The 21,708-nt window shown below is 44.0% G+C and overlaps 1 protein-coding gene across 1 annotated transcript in view; it reads left to right on the top strand.

Moving 5' to 3' along the window:
• The window catches only part of vopp1b (VOPP1 WW domain binding protein b), a gene marked incomplete at both ends in the record, with an annotated part of 102,976 nt that overhangs the window by 43,443 nt on the left and 37,825 nt on the right, over window positions 1–21,708 (top strand). Inside the window, 2 exons of the mRNA XM_083632293.1 lie at window positions 10,235–10,293; window positions 14,286–14,363. Coding sequence (XP_083488419.1) covers window positions 10,235–10,293; window positions 14,286–14,363 — 137 coding nt within the window. The remainder of the gene's footprint in view (window positions 1–10,234; window positions 10,294–14,285; window positions 14,364–21,708) is intronic.

The following is a 21,708-nucleotide window of genomic DNA, read 5'->3' as shown; positions in this document are numbered from 1 at the left end:
GCTGATTTGCTACCACTTTCTCTAGCACCTTCGATACAAAGGGCAGCTTTGTACAACTTTGCTCAATTAATAGCAGACACCAGCTGATCCAATTTAAAGTCACTCACCGTCTCTACTATTCCAAGCCGAAATTAAGAAATCTTCCCTACTATATCACCACTGTGTGAAAGATGTCAAGTGTCGGAGGGCACACTATCTCATGCCTTTTGGTTCTGCGCTTCACTAATTAGTCCGGGAGCCAAAGGCTGTTTTTTTGATGAACCTTGTTTCGTCTGATAAAGTTTTTTTCTCTGCTGATTCTTGTACCTTGGGGCTACCTATTCAAAATACAGGAGGGTGCCCGGTGAGCACCCTTGAGCATTTTTAGATATTAACCCCTTATGTGCCAAAATCCCATAAAAATCGGGATTTATGAGATTTCATGCAAAATCAAATGCATCAAATTTGCTTTCTCCAATGTTTATTCATAAAGGAGCAACGAGGTCATGTATAATGTAGCCTATTTGATTCCCGCGCCATGTGCCCCACACCCCCAATAAAAACATGAAATAAGCAGAGGACTTTTAGTCTGATAAATCACTCCCAGGTGTTGAAGCAGTGAATGTTTGCGCAAGTCAGACCCTTCTCCCCCACTCGCCTCTCCCTGGCACTGTGTGTGTGTGTGTGTGTGTGTGTGTGTGTGTGCATGTGCGCATGTTTCACTGGCTTTGAGCTGCGACACTTTCTGTCTCCACTCTCAATTCCTTGTACAGCCGGGTGGAGGGGTCTAGGTGCACTGCTCAAATCCTGTGTGCACATCTCGGCAGGGGAGTTTCTAGGGAGTGGCCAGGGGTGGCACTGGCCACTCCTGAAATCTATTGGCCACCCCAAAATCTTGAGGATGCTGGCATCTGTGGCCAACAATACTGTCTTTCAGAGGCTGTAGCGGGCTTATTTTTAAGCTAGAGTGAAGTTAGGCTAAATTTTGGTGAGGGAAAACTTTCTACATCCTTCCTAAATGCCACAATCAGTGCTACCCTTGCTTGAGTCTGTGCCCCACTTGGGCCACCCCAGTCAAGATGGCTGGGACACTGCATGTCGCCTCACACACATCTCGCCTCAAACAGACACACGTCACTTATAGATGCGGATGTGCCGCTTAAAACGTCTTTGGGGTAGAGATGTAACGGTATGAAAATTTCACATCATGATTATCGTGACTAAAATTATCACGATTATTGTATTGTCACTGTATTCATATAGAAAATGTTCAAAAAGTACTGAGAGACTCACTGAAATCATTTTACAACATTTTTATATTGAAAACTCAGATCCAAAAAGGATTGATACACTCACTGAAATCATTTCTCAAAGGCTGCACGTTTGCATCTGGGAGACTGTTGCCAACTTTGGTTGATGATGGACAGTATTTACCATGTTTTTCAAAGCACTGTAATCACGGTACCACGGTAATCACGGTACCACGGTTTTAATGAGAATGAAAATTTTAAACGGTACGGTTATTGTAAGTAGAGATGCTGCGATCCGATCATGTGATCGGATATCGGCGCGATATCAGCCAAAAAACATGGATCGGATCGGATCGGATTCCAGCGAAAATGACCGATCCAAGGCTCCGATATAAGCACTCCATTCCATGACTCCCCTCCAGGATTTCTATCCAGCATGCAGCAGCAGCAGCAGCAGTAGCAGCAAACAGAGGCCGCGTTGAGCCTAGGATGACCAGGGCCAAAACGTTGTCTTGCTTCAACATACATCGCATCGCATAAACCATTTCCACCCGCAGGTTTAACTCACGTTAACGACACGTTAGTTGACTGAGCGAACGGCGCTGTACAGCAGGTCGTTATCAAAACGTATTGCACTGAAGAGAAGTAACATTAGATAATGACGAAAGACTCCTCCAATCTGGCAGTGGAAATGTATGCACAAACTTTGTGTGTAACTTTGCGAGACTCAACCGAATGACTGATGAGTCTTGCGTTGAGCCTAGGATGGCCAGGGCTTAGATCTGCGTGAGCACGACCCGTCGTAATTTGTCCAATTCAAGGTACATTAAAACGTTGTCTTGCTTCAACATACATCGCATCGCATAAACCATTTCCACCCGCAGGTTTGAGGAGTAGCTAACATAAACGTCAGATAAATACTCTCTATAGGCTAACGTTACCCACTGAGGCAGCTAACATGGCTAATTAGCTAGCTAACAGCAGCTATATCTTAATCCTCTAACTCACGTTAACGACACGTTAGTTGACTGAGCGAACGGCGCTGTACAGCAGGTCGTTATCAAAACGTATTGCACTGAAGAGAAGTAACATTAGATAATGACGAAAGACTCCTCCAATCTGGCAGTGGAAATGTATGCACAAACTTTGTGTGTAACTTTGCGAGACTCAACCGAATGACTGATGAGTCTCGCGTTGAGCCTAGGATGGCCAGGGCTTAGATCTGCGTGAGCACGACCCGTCGTAATTTGTCCAATAGCGTTACATTAAAACGTTGTCTTGCTTCAACATACATCGCATCGCATAAACCATTTCCACCCGCAGGTTTGAGGAGTAGCTAACATAAACGTCAGATAAATACTCTCTATAGGCTAAAGTTACCCACTGAGGCAGCTAACATGGCTAATTAGCTAGCTAACAGCAGCTATATCTTTCTCCTCTAACGACACGTTAGTTGACTGAGCGAACGGCGCTGTACAGCAGGTCGTTATCAAAACGTATTGCACTGAAGAGAAGTAACATTAGATAATGACGAAAGACTCCTCCAATCTGGCAGTGGAAATGTATGCACAAACTTTGTGTGTAACTTTGCGAGACTCAACCGAATGACTGATGAGTCTCGCGTTGAGCCTAGGATGGCCAGGGCTTAGATCTGCGTGAGCACGACCCGTCGTAATTTGTCCAATAGCGTTACATTAAAACGTTGTCTTGCTTCAACATACATCGCATCGCATAAACCATTTCCACCCGCAGGTTTGAGGAGTAGCTAACATAAACGTCAGATAAATACTCTCTATAGGCTAAAGTTACCCACTGAGGCAGCTAACATGGCTAATTAGCTAGCTAACAGCAGCTATATCTTTCTCCTCTAACGACACGTTAGTTGACTGAGCGAACGGCGCTGTACAGCAGGTCGCTATCAAAACGTATTGCACTGAAGAGAAGTAACATTAGAAAATGACAAAAGACTCCTCCAATCTGGCAGTGGAAATGTATGCACAAACAGGGACAGGGCTGTGTGTGTGAGAGAGAGAGACAGGGACAGTGCTGTGTGTGTATGTGTTCTGTGTGAGACAGAGTGGGGGTGTATGTGTGAGGAAACAATAATTATTTGTGTCCAGTGTTCACCCATTACAAAAGAAGTGTGTATTTGATTGTTATGTTTTAGTTTTATATCAAATTAATTAGATGAACTAAATCGTTTACATACTATATTACCAAAGCACACACATACATACCTAACCCTAAAAATGTTTGTTGCCTGCTAGCTATCAGACAGCATAGAGAGACTTAAATATGTGCTGTATCGGTATCGGATCGAAATCGGTATCGAATCGGGTATCGAAATTTGATCGGAATCGGATCGGTTTTGAGCTAAAATATCGAAATCGGATCGGAATTGAAAAATCTCGATCGCAGCATCTCTAATTGTAAGGAATGTTATCATGGTTATCATTAAACCGGTTATCGTTACATCCCTACTTGGGGGTATGCACACATTGATGAGTTTTGTTGGGGCTACATGTTCACTGATGGCTGATAGTGGGCTCTCTGGAGTTCCGGTAAGACATTTCCAGAAAGCAGATGACCTGATGACAGCCTTGGATCAGATTACGAGTCAGACCAGAACAGCCAGACTTTGGGTTTAGGTCTTGGTGAAAGCAATGATGCTGATGATGTCATACATCTGGGCTGAACGTGAGGGTGACTGGCTTCTCCATCTGATCACATTCCAGAGGATGCTTACCTACTACTTTGCAGCTGGCCATGTCAACCATGTCAGGTATGGCCTCTACTATCTTCATTCCATGGAGAAGCTTCCTCCACAAAGCAATTTTCTCCAGGAGCAGCATGTGATGTGACACATTAGTGGAATATGGATGGCCTGTGGAGCAACCAATTCATAGAGTCCAGTTTCATGAGGTATGGCCACAGTGATGGAGGGATCATTGGATTACTGTGAAGCCATAGGCACTGAAGATCTGGGCCCTGAGCCACCACATATGCTGCAAGATTGTGTCAGACATGAAGGAGATAGAAGAGGATAAGACGGATAGGTTCATCTCTATCACAAGGTGGAGGCTAAAGCCATGGGTTAAGCACATGCCAAAGTCAAGGACTTTGTCAGAAACTGGAAACCTGCCTCCATCCATTGGATCCCAATGAACATCCAGGGGAAAGCATCATGAACATCAAGATCACCCTACCAACTGTCTATTGTAGACAGTGCCATAAAGATTGAGGAGGCAATGTTAGAAGATGATGAGAAGACCTGGTCAGAGGGATCTTACAACACCATCTCAAACAAAGTCTCACCATCTCAAACAAAGTGAAGACAATGACAACAACCAAATCAATCCAAGTTGCCATCTCCACAATTTATGACCTAAATGCCATCGATTCAAGGGTAATCACACTGTTGTCTAGTGACCATGAAGTTGACATGAAGGATGTCCTCGCCTATGAGCTGGCATCAGTCCCAACTGCCATGTTTACCGAGGACGGAATGTGAATTTGTAAATCCAAGTCTACACTGAAGAAGTCACTCCAAGTCAAAATCTCCAGGAGGAATGCCAGTGTTGCAGATGTCACTGTCATTGATGGATCAGCCCTTCTTTGGACCATCCACTGGCCAGCTGATGGCACCATAGCTGATTTAATCAAAAATGTTATGACACGGGCGACGGCTGACTTTATATCTATCAGACAGTGACGTCTACCTCATCTTAGACAGGTGCTATGATTACAGTATCAAGTCCATCACCTGAGATGTCACAGAGATAGGGCTCAGCTAGAAACACCATCTCTTAGCTCTTATGTGAGGAACTGACCCAAGATCGGCTTTTCCATCTACAAGTTGGTGGTGAGAGGGGAGGAGCCATGTGACAGGGGAGGAGCCATGTCCCATTGAGATCAGGTTGGAAGAAAGAAGGAGCCGATATGATCTACAAAATCAGCAGGAAGAAGCTGACACCATCATTGTCCAAAAGGTCCGGTGTGCTGGAGAAGCACATCAAATCTCAGTGGTTTCTGATGACACAGATGTGTTCATCTTACTCCTTCACCATTACCATCAGGAAGGACTGGATGTCCCACACATCTTGGAATCGCCCCACAAGGAAAGGGCAATAGTGGACATCAAGTCAACACTGGCCAAGCATTCACAAGTTGTGAAGAACCTTTTACCAGCCCATGCCATATTGGGATGCGACACTGTAGCGTCTTACTATGGAAAAGGCTCTGTCATCAAAGTCCTCAAAACTGTACGAACTATCGCCCATTGACAATGTGGTTGCACTGTTCCAGTAGGTCCTCGACCAAGTCACTGCCTTCATCTCAGCCTGTTCCAAACTTAGCTGCTCTACCGCCATCGAATGAAGCATTCATTGAGAATGTTAAGAAGGGCCCACTTTCATGCAATCTTGTGGTGAAATATCAATGTAAATCTGCCACTAGCATTGAATACTGAGGAATTTGGATGCAAAAAAAGACACATGCAGCAGGTCACTGAGCCCAACCACTCTACCGGAAGATTGCAAACTTGTCCCAGACACATTTTGGAGATGAAAACCCTTTTAACTCCAATAAGTGCAACTGTGTGAAGTGCATGGTTTGCCATGCACAATGTTCTGTGCATGTTTCAGAGTAGGATGCTCAAGATCCAAATAGGCTTAACTACCGTGAAGACCATCAGCAAAATGTGCCCTTCACTTCAGACCTCCCAATGTGTATCATCTACTCTGAATCTCTACTTGAGATGAGCAAAGGCTCATTGAGCCACAGGCTCAATGGTTTTGCTGGCACGGCCTAAAAGGGTTAATGTTAAGTAATTTGGAATTAAATACATTGTACATGACCTCCTTTATGAATAGACATTGGAGAAAACAAATGTGATGCATTTGATTTGAGTATTCTGCGTGAAATCTCATAAATCCTTATTTTTCTGCGTTTTTGGCACTTAAGGGGTTAATATCTGAAAATGCTCAAGGGTACTCACCGGGCACCCTCCTGTATTTTGAATAGGTACCCCCAAACTACAAGAATCAGCAGAGAAAAAAACTTTATCGGACGAAGCGAGGTTCAACCCCATGGCTCCCGGACTAAATGGGATTCTGGGCCAAAATATTTGACTGGTATTCTAAGGCCTACAAAGTAACCCTTCAACCGGAGGCAGAACTTGCCATCTTCGGCTGCTCGGAGTCTTCTCTGAACTTTCCCACAGCTGTGCAGCAGTCTCTGACACAGGGGACAATTGTTACCAAGAAACTAATCCTGAAGGAATGGAAGTCCCCCTCTTCACCCTCTTTTCAATTGTGGCTGACGGATATGACCTCTGTCATACGGATGGAGAGACTTAGGTTCCTGAGGACCAACTCGATTCAGAAATTCTCTGCCATTTGGGACCCGTTTCTGGCCTACCTCGTTGAGGTTAGGGGCGATGGGTGATTCGCCAGGCTGGTTCCTCATGGACCTCCTGTGTGGGATCCCGGACACAATACCTCTTAAAAGCATATAAGCACCTTACACGACTGGTAGCACGACCTAATATTGAATGCTGATATGGGTTTTGTTTTTGTTTTGTTTGCTTGTTGGTTGTTGTTTTGTTTTCTGCTTTTCCAGTATCTGAGCCTGTTAGTTTGTCTTGTTCGTATGTTGTAAAAAAAAATATATATATATACATATATATATATATATATATATATATATATATATATATATATATATATATATATATATATATATTGAAGAAGAAGAAAAAAAACATTTGCTTTTGGGAGCCTGTGAGTTTGCATCCCTGTAATGTTTTGCCATAAGTTACAGTTTATTTATTCAGCAATAAATGCATTTTATTAGCCTATTTCACATCGATACAGTCGGTCTGTATTGCCCACAAAACATTACTTCCGGTAGCGTTGCGTCAATAGGGCGTGGAGGAAAATCAATAAATAATATATCTCAATCAATGACCTGACTCACCAGCGGAAGTTGGTGCAGCTCTACATTACAGGATTGGGGATTCAAGAGCAGGTACGGAGAAGTCTGTTCAGATGTGCGTTTACTACGTGGGTTGAATCCCCGATCCTGTCTGCCTGGCTGGCCTAGCAGTTAAATGCTAACTCTGCTGCCTGGAAAGAACGGGAGGATTTCCCCCACGCTGACCCATTGAACACGCATCTATGACGAGACACCGCCTGAATGTATCCCACCCAAATCACCCATTTTGTGTCTAAAAGAAAGGACGTAAAGCAGGTGCAAGCAGAACACTAATAAGGGTTTCCAACTTCCAATCCATTTAGGTGTTCCAGTGCCGGGGCTCTAAAGATTTTGGGTCAACTGTTTACATGGGATGTGATTTAATACGATCTGGTGTTTACTTGCACCCAGAGCATGCACTGAGATAATCAAACAGCTGTGTGACATGCAGAAAAGTGATGAATACAACTTGACAGGTCCGCAAACTCTCGCATTGAACGTGAGACTCAAGCAATTGACACATCTCACACAATTCTTCAAGTTCATTTTCTCGCAGTGAAAAATAAATTCATACTGTCATCATACCGGTAGCCTAAGGCTTAGTTCACACAGGCGACCCAAGCCTTGCCTACGCCTTGCCTTTACCCACGCTTTTAAATAGGCGTCCGTTTTAGTCAACGAGGCTGTGTACACCGGGCGCCTGAGCGTGAACCCTGCGTGTACCCACGCCTTGCCTGTGCCTTGCCGATTTTATCGTTTAGGCATGAGTTCTATTTTCAAGCCGACTAGGCAGGCTTCTTCTGTCAATCCATGAAAGAAAAACGCGACAATATCCGTGGGAAATGGCAAAGTCAACTGAATTTCAAAATAAAATGGAGTTACTACAACAGTGTTGAGCAGAGAGAGAGAGAGAGATTGACGGGTGGCTATCACGTGGGGCTTTCTCCCCGTTGACAAACACATATTCAGGAGAGAGAATAGCAACCGAAGAAGCAAGATGGACAATGTTGTTGTGCCAGCACATATTCTTGCAAGATTACCTCTCTAAAAAGTCAGTCAGACCTGGTTATACATATCCAGCATCAATAGAACATTAAATATAGCCTATCAGATTTATTTGACCTACCCATGATAATTCGGGACCACACGTGAAAAAATACAGTCGGGAGAGAGGAGAGGCGCTTGTGACTCGGCTCCAGGTTCAGCGTGCAAAGGCGTGCGGTGTGATCGCAAAAGCGTGTAATAGGTTCACGCCCAGCTCAAGGTCTGCAGGCGTAGGCGTGGGTTGAGGCAAGGCAAGGCGTAGGTTATCTGTGTGAACTGAGCGTAAAGCCTGAATTACGCCAGACATATGGATTGTCGCATGGAAATGAGAGACACGGAATCCTGACGAGAAAATGTTTGGAGATTTTATAGCCTAGTCCGTGCGGGTTTCTCACTGCCGGAGTGTTGAAAATCTCCACTTTGTCCACGTGCATATAGAAAATAACTCTTCTGGCAGCAGCTCCTCCTCTCCTGCTGCAGCAGGCAGGAGTCCCCTTTATGTCAAGATGGAGGGCATCATGGGCATGGGCAGAAAGAACGCAGCCAGAGACAGTAATCAGTTTAATCGTTTACATGATAACATTTTTCTTTTGATCGGTTTATGAAAAGGTTTAAATTAGCCCTCTGCAACCGATTCAATTTCAATCATGTTGTGTCTGTTTAAGCTGGTTGAGGTGTTTATATGGAGCATTTCTAATTGGTTTGGCCTTTTAAACCTATTTCAAGCTGATTGTGCTCCATGTAAACGTGCCTACTGCTTACTGTCTTGCTTGCACCTGCTTTACTTCCTGCATTTTAGACACAAAATGGGTGATTTGGGTGGGATGTGAAATAGGCTAATTAAGTCATAGTCTCCTTGTGATCACTTTGTTTTAAGTCTAGAATATAACCAGCCAGCCACAATTTGAAAGTCATGAGGGTCATGAAGTAAAGGTGTTGTCATCATTCATTCAGAGGATGAGATGGTCAGGTGTCTCAAAGGCAGGAAGTAACACAGGTGCAACCAAAACATTAACAAGGGTGCAGCACTGGAACACCTAAATGGATTGGAAGTTGGAAACCCTCATTAATGTTTTGGGTGCACCTGTGTTACTTCCTGCCTTTTAGACACAAAATGGCTGCTGTGAAAAAGGTAGTAACTTGGTGTTGATTTGTCTGAAATTATATGGGACATGAGTTTGTCTGTGGTCCAACTCTGCTCGATTAACAGCAGACACCAGCTGATCCAATTTAAAGTCACTCACCGTCTTCACTATTCCAAGTCGAGGTTGCCCAAGATCTACCCCTCTGTCTCTCCATTATGTGATAGATGTCAGCTGTTAGAGGGTACATTCTCACATGCTTTTTGGTTTTGCCCTTCACTATCTGGATTCTGGGCCAAGATATTTGACTGGTACTCTAAGGCCTATAAATTAACCCTCCAGCTGGAGGCAGAACTCGCCATCTTCGGCTGCTTGGAATCCTCTCTGCTCCTCCCCACGGCTGTGCAGCAGTCTCTGACGCAGGGGATGACTGTGGCCAAAAGAGTCATTCTGAAAGATTGGAAGTCCCCCTCCCCGCCTTCGTTTCAATTGTGGCTGGCGGACATGGTTTCAGTTGTACGTATGGAAAGACTCAGGTTCTTGAGGACCAACTCACTCGGGAAGTTCTCAACTATATGGGATCCGTTTCTGGCCTACTTGGACGAGGTTAGAAACGACAAGTAACTTGCCCAGTTGATTTCACATGGACTCTTCGCACGAGATTTTATATACGGGATCTTTTGTAAGCACATAGGCTTCTTACGTAGCTGGTAGCACCATGTCGCAATGTTGGTTGTTGTTTTTTCTCTCTCTCTTTGCGTTTGAGTTTGTTTTGCTTCTTTATGTTTTTTGTTTATTGTTTTGTTTTGCATGTTCTAAAAGTTGAAAAAAGAAGGAAAAAAAAGTAAATTAGTGAAAATGCGTGCATATTTTAAATAATTAACATGACCGTGTCTTCTGTTACAGTGTGTAGAAGCCAAAAAATACTGCTGGTACTTTGAGGGCGGGTACCCCATCTACTTCATGTAAGTACCATACAGTACATCTATCTACCTCTCTCTCTTTTTACCCCATTTACTTCATGTAAGTACCATATAGTACATCTATCTTCCTCTTTCTGTTTTTACCCCATTTACTTCATGTATGTACCATACAGTACATCTATCTTCCTCGCTCTCTTTTTACCACATTTACTTCATGTAAGTACCATACAGTACATCTAGTATCTACCTCTCTCTCTTTTTACCACATCTAATTCATGTACAGGTAAGTACCATACAGCAAGGGTTCCCAAATTTTTCAGCCATGACCCCCAAAATAACGGTGCCAGTCTTGCGACCCCCACTATCCCCGGAGAAGGTTGAAGCAACGTTGGTACGCATTTACTAAACAAAACAAACAATTATGGTTAAAATGTGCTCTTTCTAAACTTGCACAAATAAAAACGTATTAGTATTCTTAGTTACTTCAAGAAAATTAAGTTCAAGTAATACAAAAATAAAAATGCCTGCTCTAGCTCAGTGATTCCCAACCCGGGGTACGCGTACCCCTAGGGTTGGGAGGTAAACCAGGTAAACCTGGCTCAAAATATTAATGTCTAGGAATTGTTATGCCCGCTAATCGATTTAGCCTCCAGCCCCCAACCCTGCTTCTCTGCCCCCTGTCCCCAGATTTACATTACATTACATTACATTACGTCATTTGGCAGACGCTTTTATCCAAAGCGACTCACATTAACACATTTTTGTCAGCAATAGAGCAATCAACTATGCAACACAGTCTATGACAACTACAACCTCTGAAGGAACAGTGGTACAAGTTTAGTTTAGGTTAGTTTTTTTTTTTTTTTAGAAAGAGAGAGAAAGAAGTTAGATCAAGAAGGGCCCAGATGGAGCCTGAAAAGGTGTGTCTTTAGGCTTTTCCAAAAGATCGGCAGTGATTCAGCTGTCCTGACCGAAGGTGGAAGCTCTTCCTTCTCTCCCCTTTCTCCCGGTGAGGTGCCTTAACACATCAGCTCTAACCGAGCCACCTGCTGTCCCCTCAATCCTATCCCTTCCTCTCTCCACCAAACCATCTCCCCTGACCTATCTCCCTTCCTCACTACCCTCATCAACTCCTCTCTGTCCTCAGGTCTTGTTCCGGCTACTCTAAAGAATGCTAGAGTCAAGCCTCTCCTTAAGAAACACTCCCTTGACCCTGCTGCTATTCAGAATTACAGACCTGTCTCTCTTCTCTCATTCCTTTCCAAAACCCTCGAACGAGCAGCTTCCGATCAACTTTCTCTCTATCTATCCCATAACGACCTCCTTGACCCTCTGCAGTCTGGTTTCAAGGCTTCTCACTCTACTGAGACAGCTCTCCTTGCCGTCACAGAGGCCCTTCACACTGCTAAGGCCTCATCCCTCTCCTCGGTCCTTGTCCTCCTTGACCTGTCCGCTGCTTTTGACACAGTCAATCACCAAATCCTTCTCTCCATCCTGTCTGACCTAGGCATCTCAGGATCCCTGACAGGGATGGACCCTGCCCTCTTACTACCGGTGTCCCCCAGGGCTCTGTCCTGGGCCCCTTGCTTTTCCTTCTCTATATCAGATCTCTCGGTCATGTCATCTCATCTCATGGCTTTTCCTATCACTGCTATGCCGATGACACTCAGCTTTACCTTTCCTTCCCCCCCTCAGACACCCAAAGGAGCGACAGCACGCTCCTGTAGGTTCTCCCTGTACAAAATCCACCCGTTTCTCACCAGGGAAGCGACACAACTCCTGGTCCAGTCACTCTCTTTTAAAAAACTCTCTCGTAACGGACAAGCCCGTCTTTTATTGTCACACGAACACCACAATACATGCATGCGGCCACAACACACTCATGCTGACGGTGGCCGGTGAAAAGTGTCCTCTGCATTTAACCCATCCAGGCATGTCCTTTCCTCCGAGGGGCAGGCCAGGAGCAGTGGTCGCTTTCTCGTACAGCGCCCGGGGACCAACTTCGGATGTTGTCGTCACTGGTCGGATGACGATGACGATCTGATCTTCTGCATGTTTTTAGTGGGGGGATTATATACGGAGGAATAATCCCCCCACTGCAAACTCCACACAGAGAGAAAGGCCCTTACGACGAGATAACCCACCTGGGCAGTAGGCACTGAAGATATGGGGGGGGGACACAACCACAGCGCTCACAGTGTCCCAGGCGAGAATTGAACTCAGGACCTTCTGACTGTGAGGCGACAGCGCTACCGACTGCGCCACCGTACCCCGTACCCACCGTCACTTATCATCTCCCGCCTGGACTACTGCAACGTGCTTCTGGCCGGCCTTCCTGCCGCTGACATCCGTCCGCTTCAGCTCATTCAGAATGCTGCAGCCCGTCTGGTTTTCAACCAACCCAAATTCTCTCATGTCACTCCCCTCTTCCGCGACATTCACTGGCTTCCCATCTCGGCACGCATTAAATTCAAAACACTGGTTCTGGCCTACAGGGCAGTACACCAGACAGCCCATCTGTACTTACAATCTATGGTCAGTCATCTCTCACCGTTCCCTCTGCTCCTCCACCAGTGCAGGATGGCTCGCCCCTCCTCCGCTACGGGGGCTCAAAAGTCACTCATCCCGTTCGCGACTCTTCTCGTCCCTGGCACCACAATGGTGGAACGAGCTTCCACCTTCGGTCAGGATGGCCGAATCACTGCCGATCTTTCAGAAAAGACTAAAGACACACCTTTTCAGGCTCCATCGGGGCCCTTCTTGAAACTAACTTCTTTCTCTCTCTCTAAAAAAAAAAAACTAACCTAAACTAAACTACCACTATTCCTTCAGAAGTTGTAGTTGTCATAGACTGTTGCATAGTTGATTGCTCTATTGCTGACAAAAATGTGTTATTGTAAGTCGCTTTGGATAAAAGCGTCTGCCAAATGACGTAATGTAATGTAATTAGCATCCTACATTAGCGCCTAGTAACATTACGTTCTTACTGCAATGCAAAGGCCTCCATCAATGGGCCATAGGCTCAATCTTGTGATAGTAACTTAACTGTTAACAGACATTTATTTACATGAAAACCTTTGAGATTATAAAGGACAGACTATCATTAATTCACAAGTGAATGGATTGGATTTACAACACAAGACAAAACAAGAGCAACAGTGCTAAACTGGAAAAAAAAGTTTTATCTCGATTCTCAAATACACTACTGCCGCATGCGCTGGGACGCGTCATCAGTGATGTTATCTGGGGTCGTAAGGTGTTTCGGGTCTGTCGACATCATACACCCTCACCCAGTAAACCCAGCCGAGGCCAATTAAGACCCCGACTCGCGTCCCAGAAGCCGCTCACGGATCAGCCTTACTACTCTGTCTGCAACGTTGCCCGCGGGAGGGGTAAGCGAGAACGCCCAATCCGCTGCAATAGAGCTAGTGCTACGCCGCAGTATTGCCCTTCGGTGCATGGAGGATCTAGGCTCTGTGGGTTACTCCCGGCCGTGCTCCTCCTTCGTCTCACCAGACCCTCCCGTGGCAAAGGCAATCCAGAGGCTGAGAGGATGCCTCAAGGACGCCTCAAGAGGGCCTGTGCGCTGCACGTCATTTACCTGCGTCGAGCACCTCGCTCTAGCCTGAAGGACCCCAGGCCGCGCCGATCTTTGCGCAGATTTTCAGGAGGCTAATCCGTAGCGTTTGTGGATTTCTCCCTCACGAGAGAGCCAAGATGGGGTGCTAATCCCATCCCGTACCGGTTGCCGTCTCTCCGGCCGTCAACTGTCTCTCCAGCTCGTCACCAAACTATACTTGGTTGTCACCTAGTCTTTCCTAAGTGTCACTGGCCAGAGGCAAGCCAGGATTCTATATTCTCAAATACACTACTGCAGGCAGTAGTGTAGATTATCCTGTTTTCATAATTGTGGGAAGCCAAAATCGTAATTGAAAATAACATTTGATTATACTCCCCTAATTGTGTGTGTGTGTGTGTGTGTGTGTGTGTGTGTGTGTGTGTGTGTGTGTGTGTGTGTGTGTGTGTGTGCGCAGATGCCGTTCCTATGAGGACTGCTGTGGGACCCGCTGCTGTGTGAGAGCTCTGTCCATCCAGAGACTATGGTACTTCTGGTAAGTTATGTCTACTGTTGCTGGAAAGAGTACCAAAATATCCAACTGAAGCACATGTGCTGTTTTCTGGTTGAAATTCTACTGAAGCACAATAGAAGAACAAATTATTGCTGGAATAAATATCTACTGACGTAAAAGTGATATTAGCTGATTGAAAAAGTAAAAGGTTTTGAGCTACTTAAAAAAAAAAAACATTGTTACAAAGTCACTGTTACATAGTTCAAAGCGGTCTTTCCCAGAGTTCAAATTATGATTTATTACGGTTTATCAAATAATCTGAAATTCCTGTCATTATCCAATCTGTGATTGATTAAATTATACTATTGTGCTACTAAACTTATTCGATAACATTACATTTATGTTTCCTACTAGCTACTATTACTATCCAACTAGCTAGCAAACTAGCTAGCAAACACCCAGGCTAACACAAACCAAAGTACTAGGACTGTGCAGTAAAATCGATACAGCAATATATCACAATATTTTTTTCCCATGATACTGTATCGATTTTCCAGCCACTAGTATCGATACTCCAAAAAACTGAGGGGGAAATCCTTAATTATACGACTACCGCTCCTGTAGCTGTTTCTCCCCACACAACTTTACTTGGGCCGGCCGCCCAGCTATATAAACTGCTGTGAAGTTATATCTGGCGATCCATTTTACTGTAGCTGTTTTTGTATTCGACTGAGAGAACGACGCTATCTGCTATTGATTAGTAATATTAATGCATTTTATTTGTACTGCACTTTTCATTCACAAAGGATCTCAGAGTGCTACAGAGTTAAAAGCATAACAAACAGACAAGACAACTAACACTAGTTAGTCTACCTAAATGTGTGTGTGTGTGTGTGTGTGTGTGTGTGTGTGTGTTGTTTATATATATATATATATATATATATATATATATATACACATACACACACACACACACACACACACACACACACACCCAAAAAATACATTATAATCATAGTAACGCAATAGATCTATACATTTATTTCATGTAGTACTACTCAAATGTTGTACATATTCTGGTAACACTTTATAATAACGTTCAGTCATAAGTCATTTATAAGCCTTTAGTTAATGACGAACTAACAATTTACAAAACATGAAAATACATTTGTAGATGATTAATAAATCGTATGTTAACATATACAAATGTTGTAAGTCATCTATAAACCTTTAGTAAAAGTGTTCCTCACCTGTTATAAATGATGTGTAAATAATTTACAATATGTGTTACATACAAGGGGGTAGCTCTGTTTGTCAAAATGGAAGCCAATGCGGAAGTGTCTTCTCCATTGGTTTTGGACTTCTGTTTTGAAGCCTCAAGTATGGTAAACACTTTCCTAATGCGTTTATGGTCTCAATCACTAGTTTCAAACTATGTTGTAGTTGCAGACTATGTTTTGGGGCGTGATTGACAGGTCGCTTGTCCACTGATCACACAGCTCGCCGATCACGGACCAATAGCAGGCCGTGCTCTGTGGGAAACCCCTGGACTTGTGTCGACATCCAAGATGGCAATGGCCAAAATGCCATACGTGAGGCATAAAAAAACAGAAGTCCACATATATATATATATATATATATATATGTACCGTAAATTCCGGACTATAAGCCGCACCTTTTTTCCCGTTTTTTGGCCTTTTTTGGCCCCTGCGGCTTATATAACGGTGCGGCTTATCTATGGATTTTTTCAAAAAAAAAAAAAAAAAAAATCTCTCTTTTTTAGCACTCTTTCTAACTATAAATCCTATATAACTATAATAAGTTTTAATTTCCTCTCTTGCCCTCTTTTCACCACACTGTATGACACTGTGTGCACTGTAAAAAACAACACAGGTGGTGTTGTGTTATGTTGTTTTGTTGAAATGTTAATAAATGGGAGCTTCCTCAAACAGCCATCTCTTTCCCGACAATCCCCTCTGTGCATGAACCCTTACATATGGTAATTAAACATTAAAACAAAAAAAAAAAAACAAAAAAAAAAATACCATTAAAACACCCGCGGCTTATAGTCCGGTGCGGCTTATATAAGAAAAAAATTGTCAACTTTGCAGGTGCGGCTTATACACCGGTGCGGCTTATAGTCCGGAATTTACGGTATATGAAGTTAGATTGCCCTGCACAGCTCAGATCTTCACATTGGGGCCGGTGGTGTCAGGAAGGAAGTCCATAGTAAAAAGGAAGAAGTTTCACCACACAATGTGGAACTTTTAACACGTTCACTGCCAATGACGTGTTGATACGTAAAAAAAAATCCAACGGTTGACTGCCAATGACGTGTTAATACGTAAAAAAAAACGGTGGGACGTTGATCTAATCCTTTTACATCTCTTATATAAATATTGAAGCCACCGAACGTGTACAACCCATTCCACCGACCCACTAAGTGGCGACAGTGCTCTCCATTCTAGAAAAAGCCGAGCCAAAACTGCAGGGGAACGCGCGATGAAACCATTCTCATACTGTAAAATGGATTGGCGAAAACGCTTTTGCTTTCGCGCTGATTGCTGGCGGTGGGGGATTGCAAATTTGCATAATAGATTATGGCTGCAACACACTTTGAAACACGCAGCATAAATAAGACCAGAATCGCAAAAGAAACCCCGTTTCTTGGGGTTTCTCAACCGAAACCCCAAGAAACGAGCGAGCCCATCCTCGCCCAGCGGCCGCCAGCAGACAGGAGCAGCAGCAGGAGCAGCAGCAGAAACGAGCTTGTGACACGCCCGCTGCAGCCAAGAAGAACACACACGGAGGGAGGAGTTTGAAGTAGAGGGGGGTTTCCTGCTGTTATGGAGGAAATTACTGTTCAAAACTATTGTTTAGATGTCTGACGTCTTACTGATGCCAAAAATGAATGGTTAAAGCAGCTACGAGCAACTTTTTCGATTGTTATTAAACAGTATAAATTTAATATCAATGCATCACATCTTACCTCTAATAGTCGACGAGACCAAAGCCGTGTGTATCTGAGATTGCTCCCTTAGGTGATTATTAAGTCTATAGTCTGTCTAAACTCGCGCCAACAGGGGGCTCTCTAGAGCGACCGGACCGGGTAACCCGGAAGTGAAACGCGGAAGTGAAACAAGGAAGTGAAACGCAGCTGCCTTCCAACGCCGTTTGCGCTGCCTAGCAACATAACATAAACAATGTGAACGCCACGCATACTCGCGGGAACATCTCTCGTTATATTCTAACAGGTTTTTGGAAGTTATTTTGTGGTTATGGCCGAAGTGGCTGCTGCAAACCGTTTCATTTCACTTCCTGATCTGCCCTGGCTACAGACACACTAACACTGGCCGATTCACTCGGGGTTCAAGCGAGACTACTCTGCGTTGCTCTCGTCGACTATTAGAGGTAAGATGTGATGCATTGATATTAAATTTATACTGTTTAATAACAATCGAAAAAGTTGCTCGTAGCTGCTTTAAAGTGACTGTTCTATCGAATTTCACAAAAAGCTATTTATCTCAGCTTAAATTTTCAGACGCTGAAACCATGCTGTATTCAAGTGCTAATGCCTACATAACTACTAACACTACAAACTAACTCTTTTAGACAGAGAAAGCACACATTCTATTAGTTCTTTTGAGATATTTTGTGTTCACAAAATCTTAGCAGAAAAGAATCCTCGGGTCTTGAAAGATGAGCCAGAATCCTCAAAAAAACCCTCTGGCAGAAGCTACCTACAGTAAAAAAAAAATGGCTGGCAGTGAATGTGTTAAGTTGATTTATTCTCTAAAAAAGCAATGCGTTTCGCCACTCAGACTTCATCAGGCTCATATCAGTCAGTCACATATCAGCACAATGTTTTTATAGGCTGCACCTGTAATCAGTGGAATGGGCAGCAGCTGACAGAGGGCTACCAGGAGCCAATGGTAATCAATTCCAATCGTCATACAAATTAGCAATGGTTACATCTCATTCATAATATCAAAAGGCTCAATCAATATCAATACAAGTATTAGGCCATGAACAACAATATATATATTAGGGATGCACCGATCGATCGGCACGTGACCGGAAATGGCCGATTTTCACGTGATCGGCCTCGATCACTCTAAATAGCCGATTCTGTGAGCCGATTTTCACGTGACGTGCGCGCACCCCAAAGCACCGAGACAGGCACCCAGCCACCACACCACACACGCCAGCATACCTTCCTCGTTGTGGAATTTTTTCACCGTCAGTGAAGTAGACAAAACTCGCAGTTTGTCACACATGCAAGACGAAAATAAGCCGTGGAGACAGAGGTGCGGCCGAGTCCCGCTCGGCTGGAGTCCAGTCTGAGCGGCTCGCTTCACCTCACTGGCCCCTCTCTCTCTGCTCTCTCTCCCCGGGAAGCGGTGCTCCAGCAACCCGCCACCGCGCACAGCCGGCTTGGCGAGGTAAACGCGAGCATTGTGTCCAGTATAACCATTTCCCGACCTGCCTTCTCCATTCCACATCAGCGCTGCTGCCTCAGCCTGTCAGTCATGTTGTAACGTGGATACAGGAGAGACTATTTGTTTCGTATTGCAAATAGAACGACGGACATAATAATAAAAATACATCGGACTCACAAGTGTGCAAGGTTTTCTGTGCGTGACGATCTTTTTTCGGATGGCAGATTAAAAAAAACGCATACGAAACTTTGGACTGTGTCTAAACTCCGCCTGATATTCAGACTGAAGATCATTACTGTAACTCATAAACTCATTTCCCCTCTACTCAAAGAGGACTGGTCTGGAGCCAGGCTATAAACTCCTTGTCATGGATCATTTTGATGTTCTGTTGCACCTGTTTTCTTTTGGAAAAGTAAATGCATGATAGCTGTGGGATATAGGCTATTGGATTTTATTTTATTTTTGTATTCATTGTATTTGCACAAAAAAGCTCTGTCCAGTAACCTGCAACACTTTTATTTTGAGATGTGTTTGAGTGAGATGGTCTTACTTCATGCAAATGATAAGGATTGTTATATGAATCTTAATTTTCAAACAAAGTTACAAAAACGTTTGCGTACGCTGTCAATTGTTGTTCTTAGAAAGAAAATCGGAATCGGCAAAAATCGGTATCGGCAAGTCAGACTATTCAAAAATCGGAAATCGGAATCGGCCAAGAAAATGGCAATCGGTGCATCTCTAATATATATTTAAAAAAAATCATTAATTATACAAAAGGGCAACAATACATTTTACAAAAGGTAGGGCAACAATAAATGTACTCCATGATCCCTGCTTCTGATCCCTACATAAGGGGAGGGAGGGTGGTGAAAGAGGAAAAAAGTGTAGGAGGGGGTGTGGTCCTGCCTTTCCTCACTAGGTGGCATATCTGGAAGCAGAAAGAACATATAAGAACAAATAAATTACAAATCCATTACAATATACATTCTACAAAATACACCAAGGTCACAACACTACTTTTAATTCATTATCTTAAAAAATACTATTATAACTAAATAATATTTTACAGCACTTTTAAAAACAGTAAATACTGTCCATCATCAACCAAAGTTAGCAACAGACTTCCAGACGTACTGTAGGCACGCACCATTGGTGAAATGATTTCAGTGAGTGTACCTTTTGGGGTCTGAGTTGTCAAAATAATCGATTTCTTCAATTGTGAAGAAAACCCCAAAAGCAATCCAACCCATACTTTCAGTTTAGCCACTACTGTTTACATTTAACCAATGGGATTTTTTATATAGCCTAATATAAATAAATAAATAAATAAATACAAATTCGTGTTAATTTAATTTCTCTCGAATATTCTAGAGGCAATAGACAATTGTCTATGACTGATATTGTAGTTTAGGCCAAGACACAACATAGGCTCCTTGTTTTCCACCTCTCTGCACCTCTTTTCTTCTCCATTTTGGCACCATTGAACGGCAAGCCCCGCAAACCCGCGCTGGGGTCTCAGTTACCCCGCTAGCCGGGCGCTTCTCGCTCATACTGAGCATTAGCGCCCGGCGAACGTCAACGCAGTTCCCATCAAACAATTGTGCCGCTCTCACGTCTAGGTATAAAAGCCAACCCTTACCTGAGCCAAAAACGTGAAGTGAAGACGCTATCCGATGCGCAACATCCTCTTCTTTTAATGACATATAGTTGACTCTTCCAAATTGTTGCATAAAATCCACTTTTCTGTCTTTGAAAAACCGAAAATGTAGGTGCAATACCATTTCGGAAGTGTGGGGGGCATTAGTGAGTATACAGTGAGTAAACAGTGAGTCGTTGTTCCGGGTTGCTCCAGATGAATGATTTTCAGTTTTTCAAAGATTGACTGTGTCGAAGGCAGCAGATAAATCCAGCAGAATGAGAACGGAAGAGAGGAGTGAGGCCCTAGCAGTGTGGAGGGCCTCAGTGACGGAGAGGAGTGCAGTTTCGGTGGAGTGAGCAGAACGGAAACCAGATTGAAGGGGATTGAGTAACTTATTTTGTGACAGATGGAGAGAAAGTTGATCGGAGACAGCTCTTTCGAGGGTTTTGGAAATAAATGATAGAAGGGAGACAGGACGGTAGTTTTTGATGTCAGTGGGGTTGAGAGAAGGTTTTTTGAGGAGTGGCTTAACTCTAGCGGATTTTAAAGAAGATGGCATGACACCTGTGGACAGAGAGGAGTTGATGAGGGAAGTGAGAAAGAGGGATAAGTCAGAAGAGATGGTCTGGAGAAGAGAGGAGGGTATGGGATCAAGGGGGCAGGAGGTAGCATGGTTGGAATTGACCAGTTTGAGGACTTCTTCAGAGTAAAGGGTAGAGAAGGAAGGGAGCTTTGAAATGGAGGGCAGAGACTCAGGATGGAAAACAGGAAAATTGATATTGGAGGATGGAGGGGGAAAGGAAGAGCGGATGTCATCTATTTTTTGTGTGAAATACGTTGAAAAGTCGTCTGCAGAGAGAGAGGAAGGAGGAGGAGGGGGGGATTGAGGAGAGAGGAGAATGTAGAAAATAGTTTGGAGGGGTTAGTGGCGGAGGACTGTATTTCGGAAATGGCTGAAGAAACTGCATGGGTGAATTTGAAGAAAATATGTTGATGAGAGGTTGTTTGGGTTCTGGGATTTTTTCCATTTTCTTTCGGCTGCCCGAAGCTCCATCCGATAATTTCGGGGGGGTTCGGGCAGCCAGGGAGCAGGGGGAGAGGAATGAGCGGGTTTAATGGTGAGTGGACAGAGGGAATCAAGTCCAGAGGAAAGAGAGGATAGGAGAATGGTGGAAGCTTCTTCCGTGGAGAGGAGGAAAAACTCATCAGCAGAGGGAAATCGGGAGAGGACAGCAGAGGAAAGGGATGTAGGTGAAAGTGTCCTAAGGTTGCGTCTGGTAGATATAGTATACTATGAGTTGGTGATGGG

Source organism: Poromitra crassiceps, assembly GCF_964638095.1.
Source record: "Poromitra crassiceps genome assembly, chromosome: 2".
Taxonomy (NCBI): domain Eukaryota; kingdom Metazoa; phylum Chordata; class Actinopteri; order Beryciformes; family Melamphaidae; genus Poromitra; species Poromitra crassiceps.
Note: the sequence above shows the minus strand (reverse complement) of the source record. Positions and strands in the feature narration are given on the sequence as shown.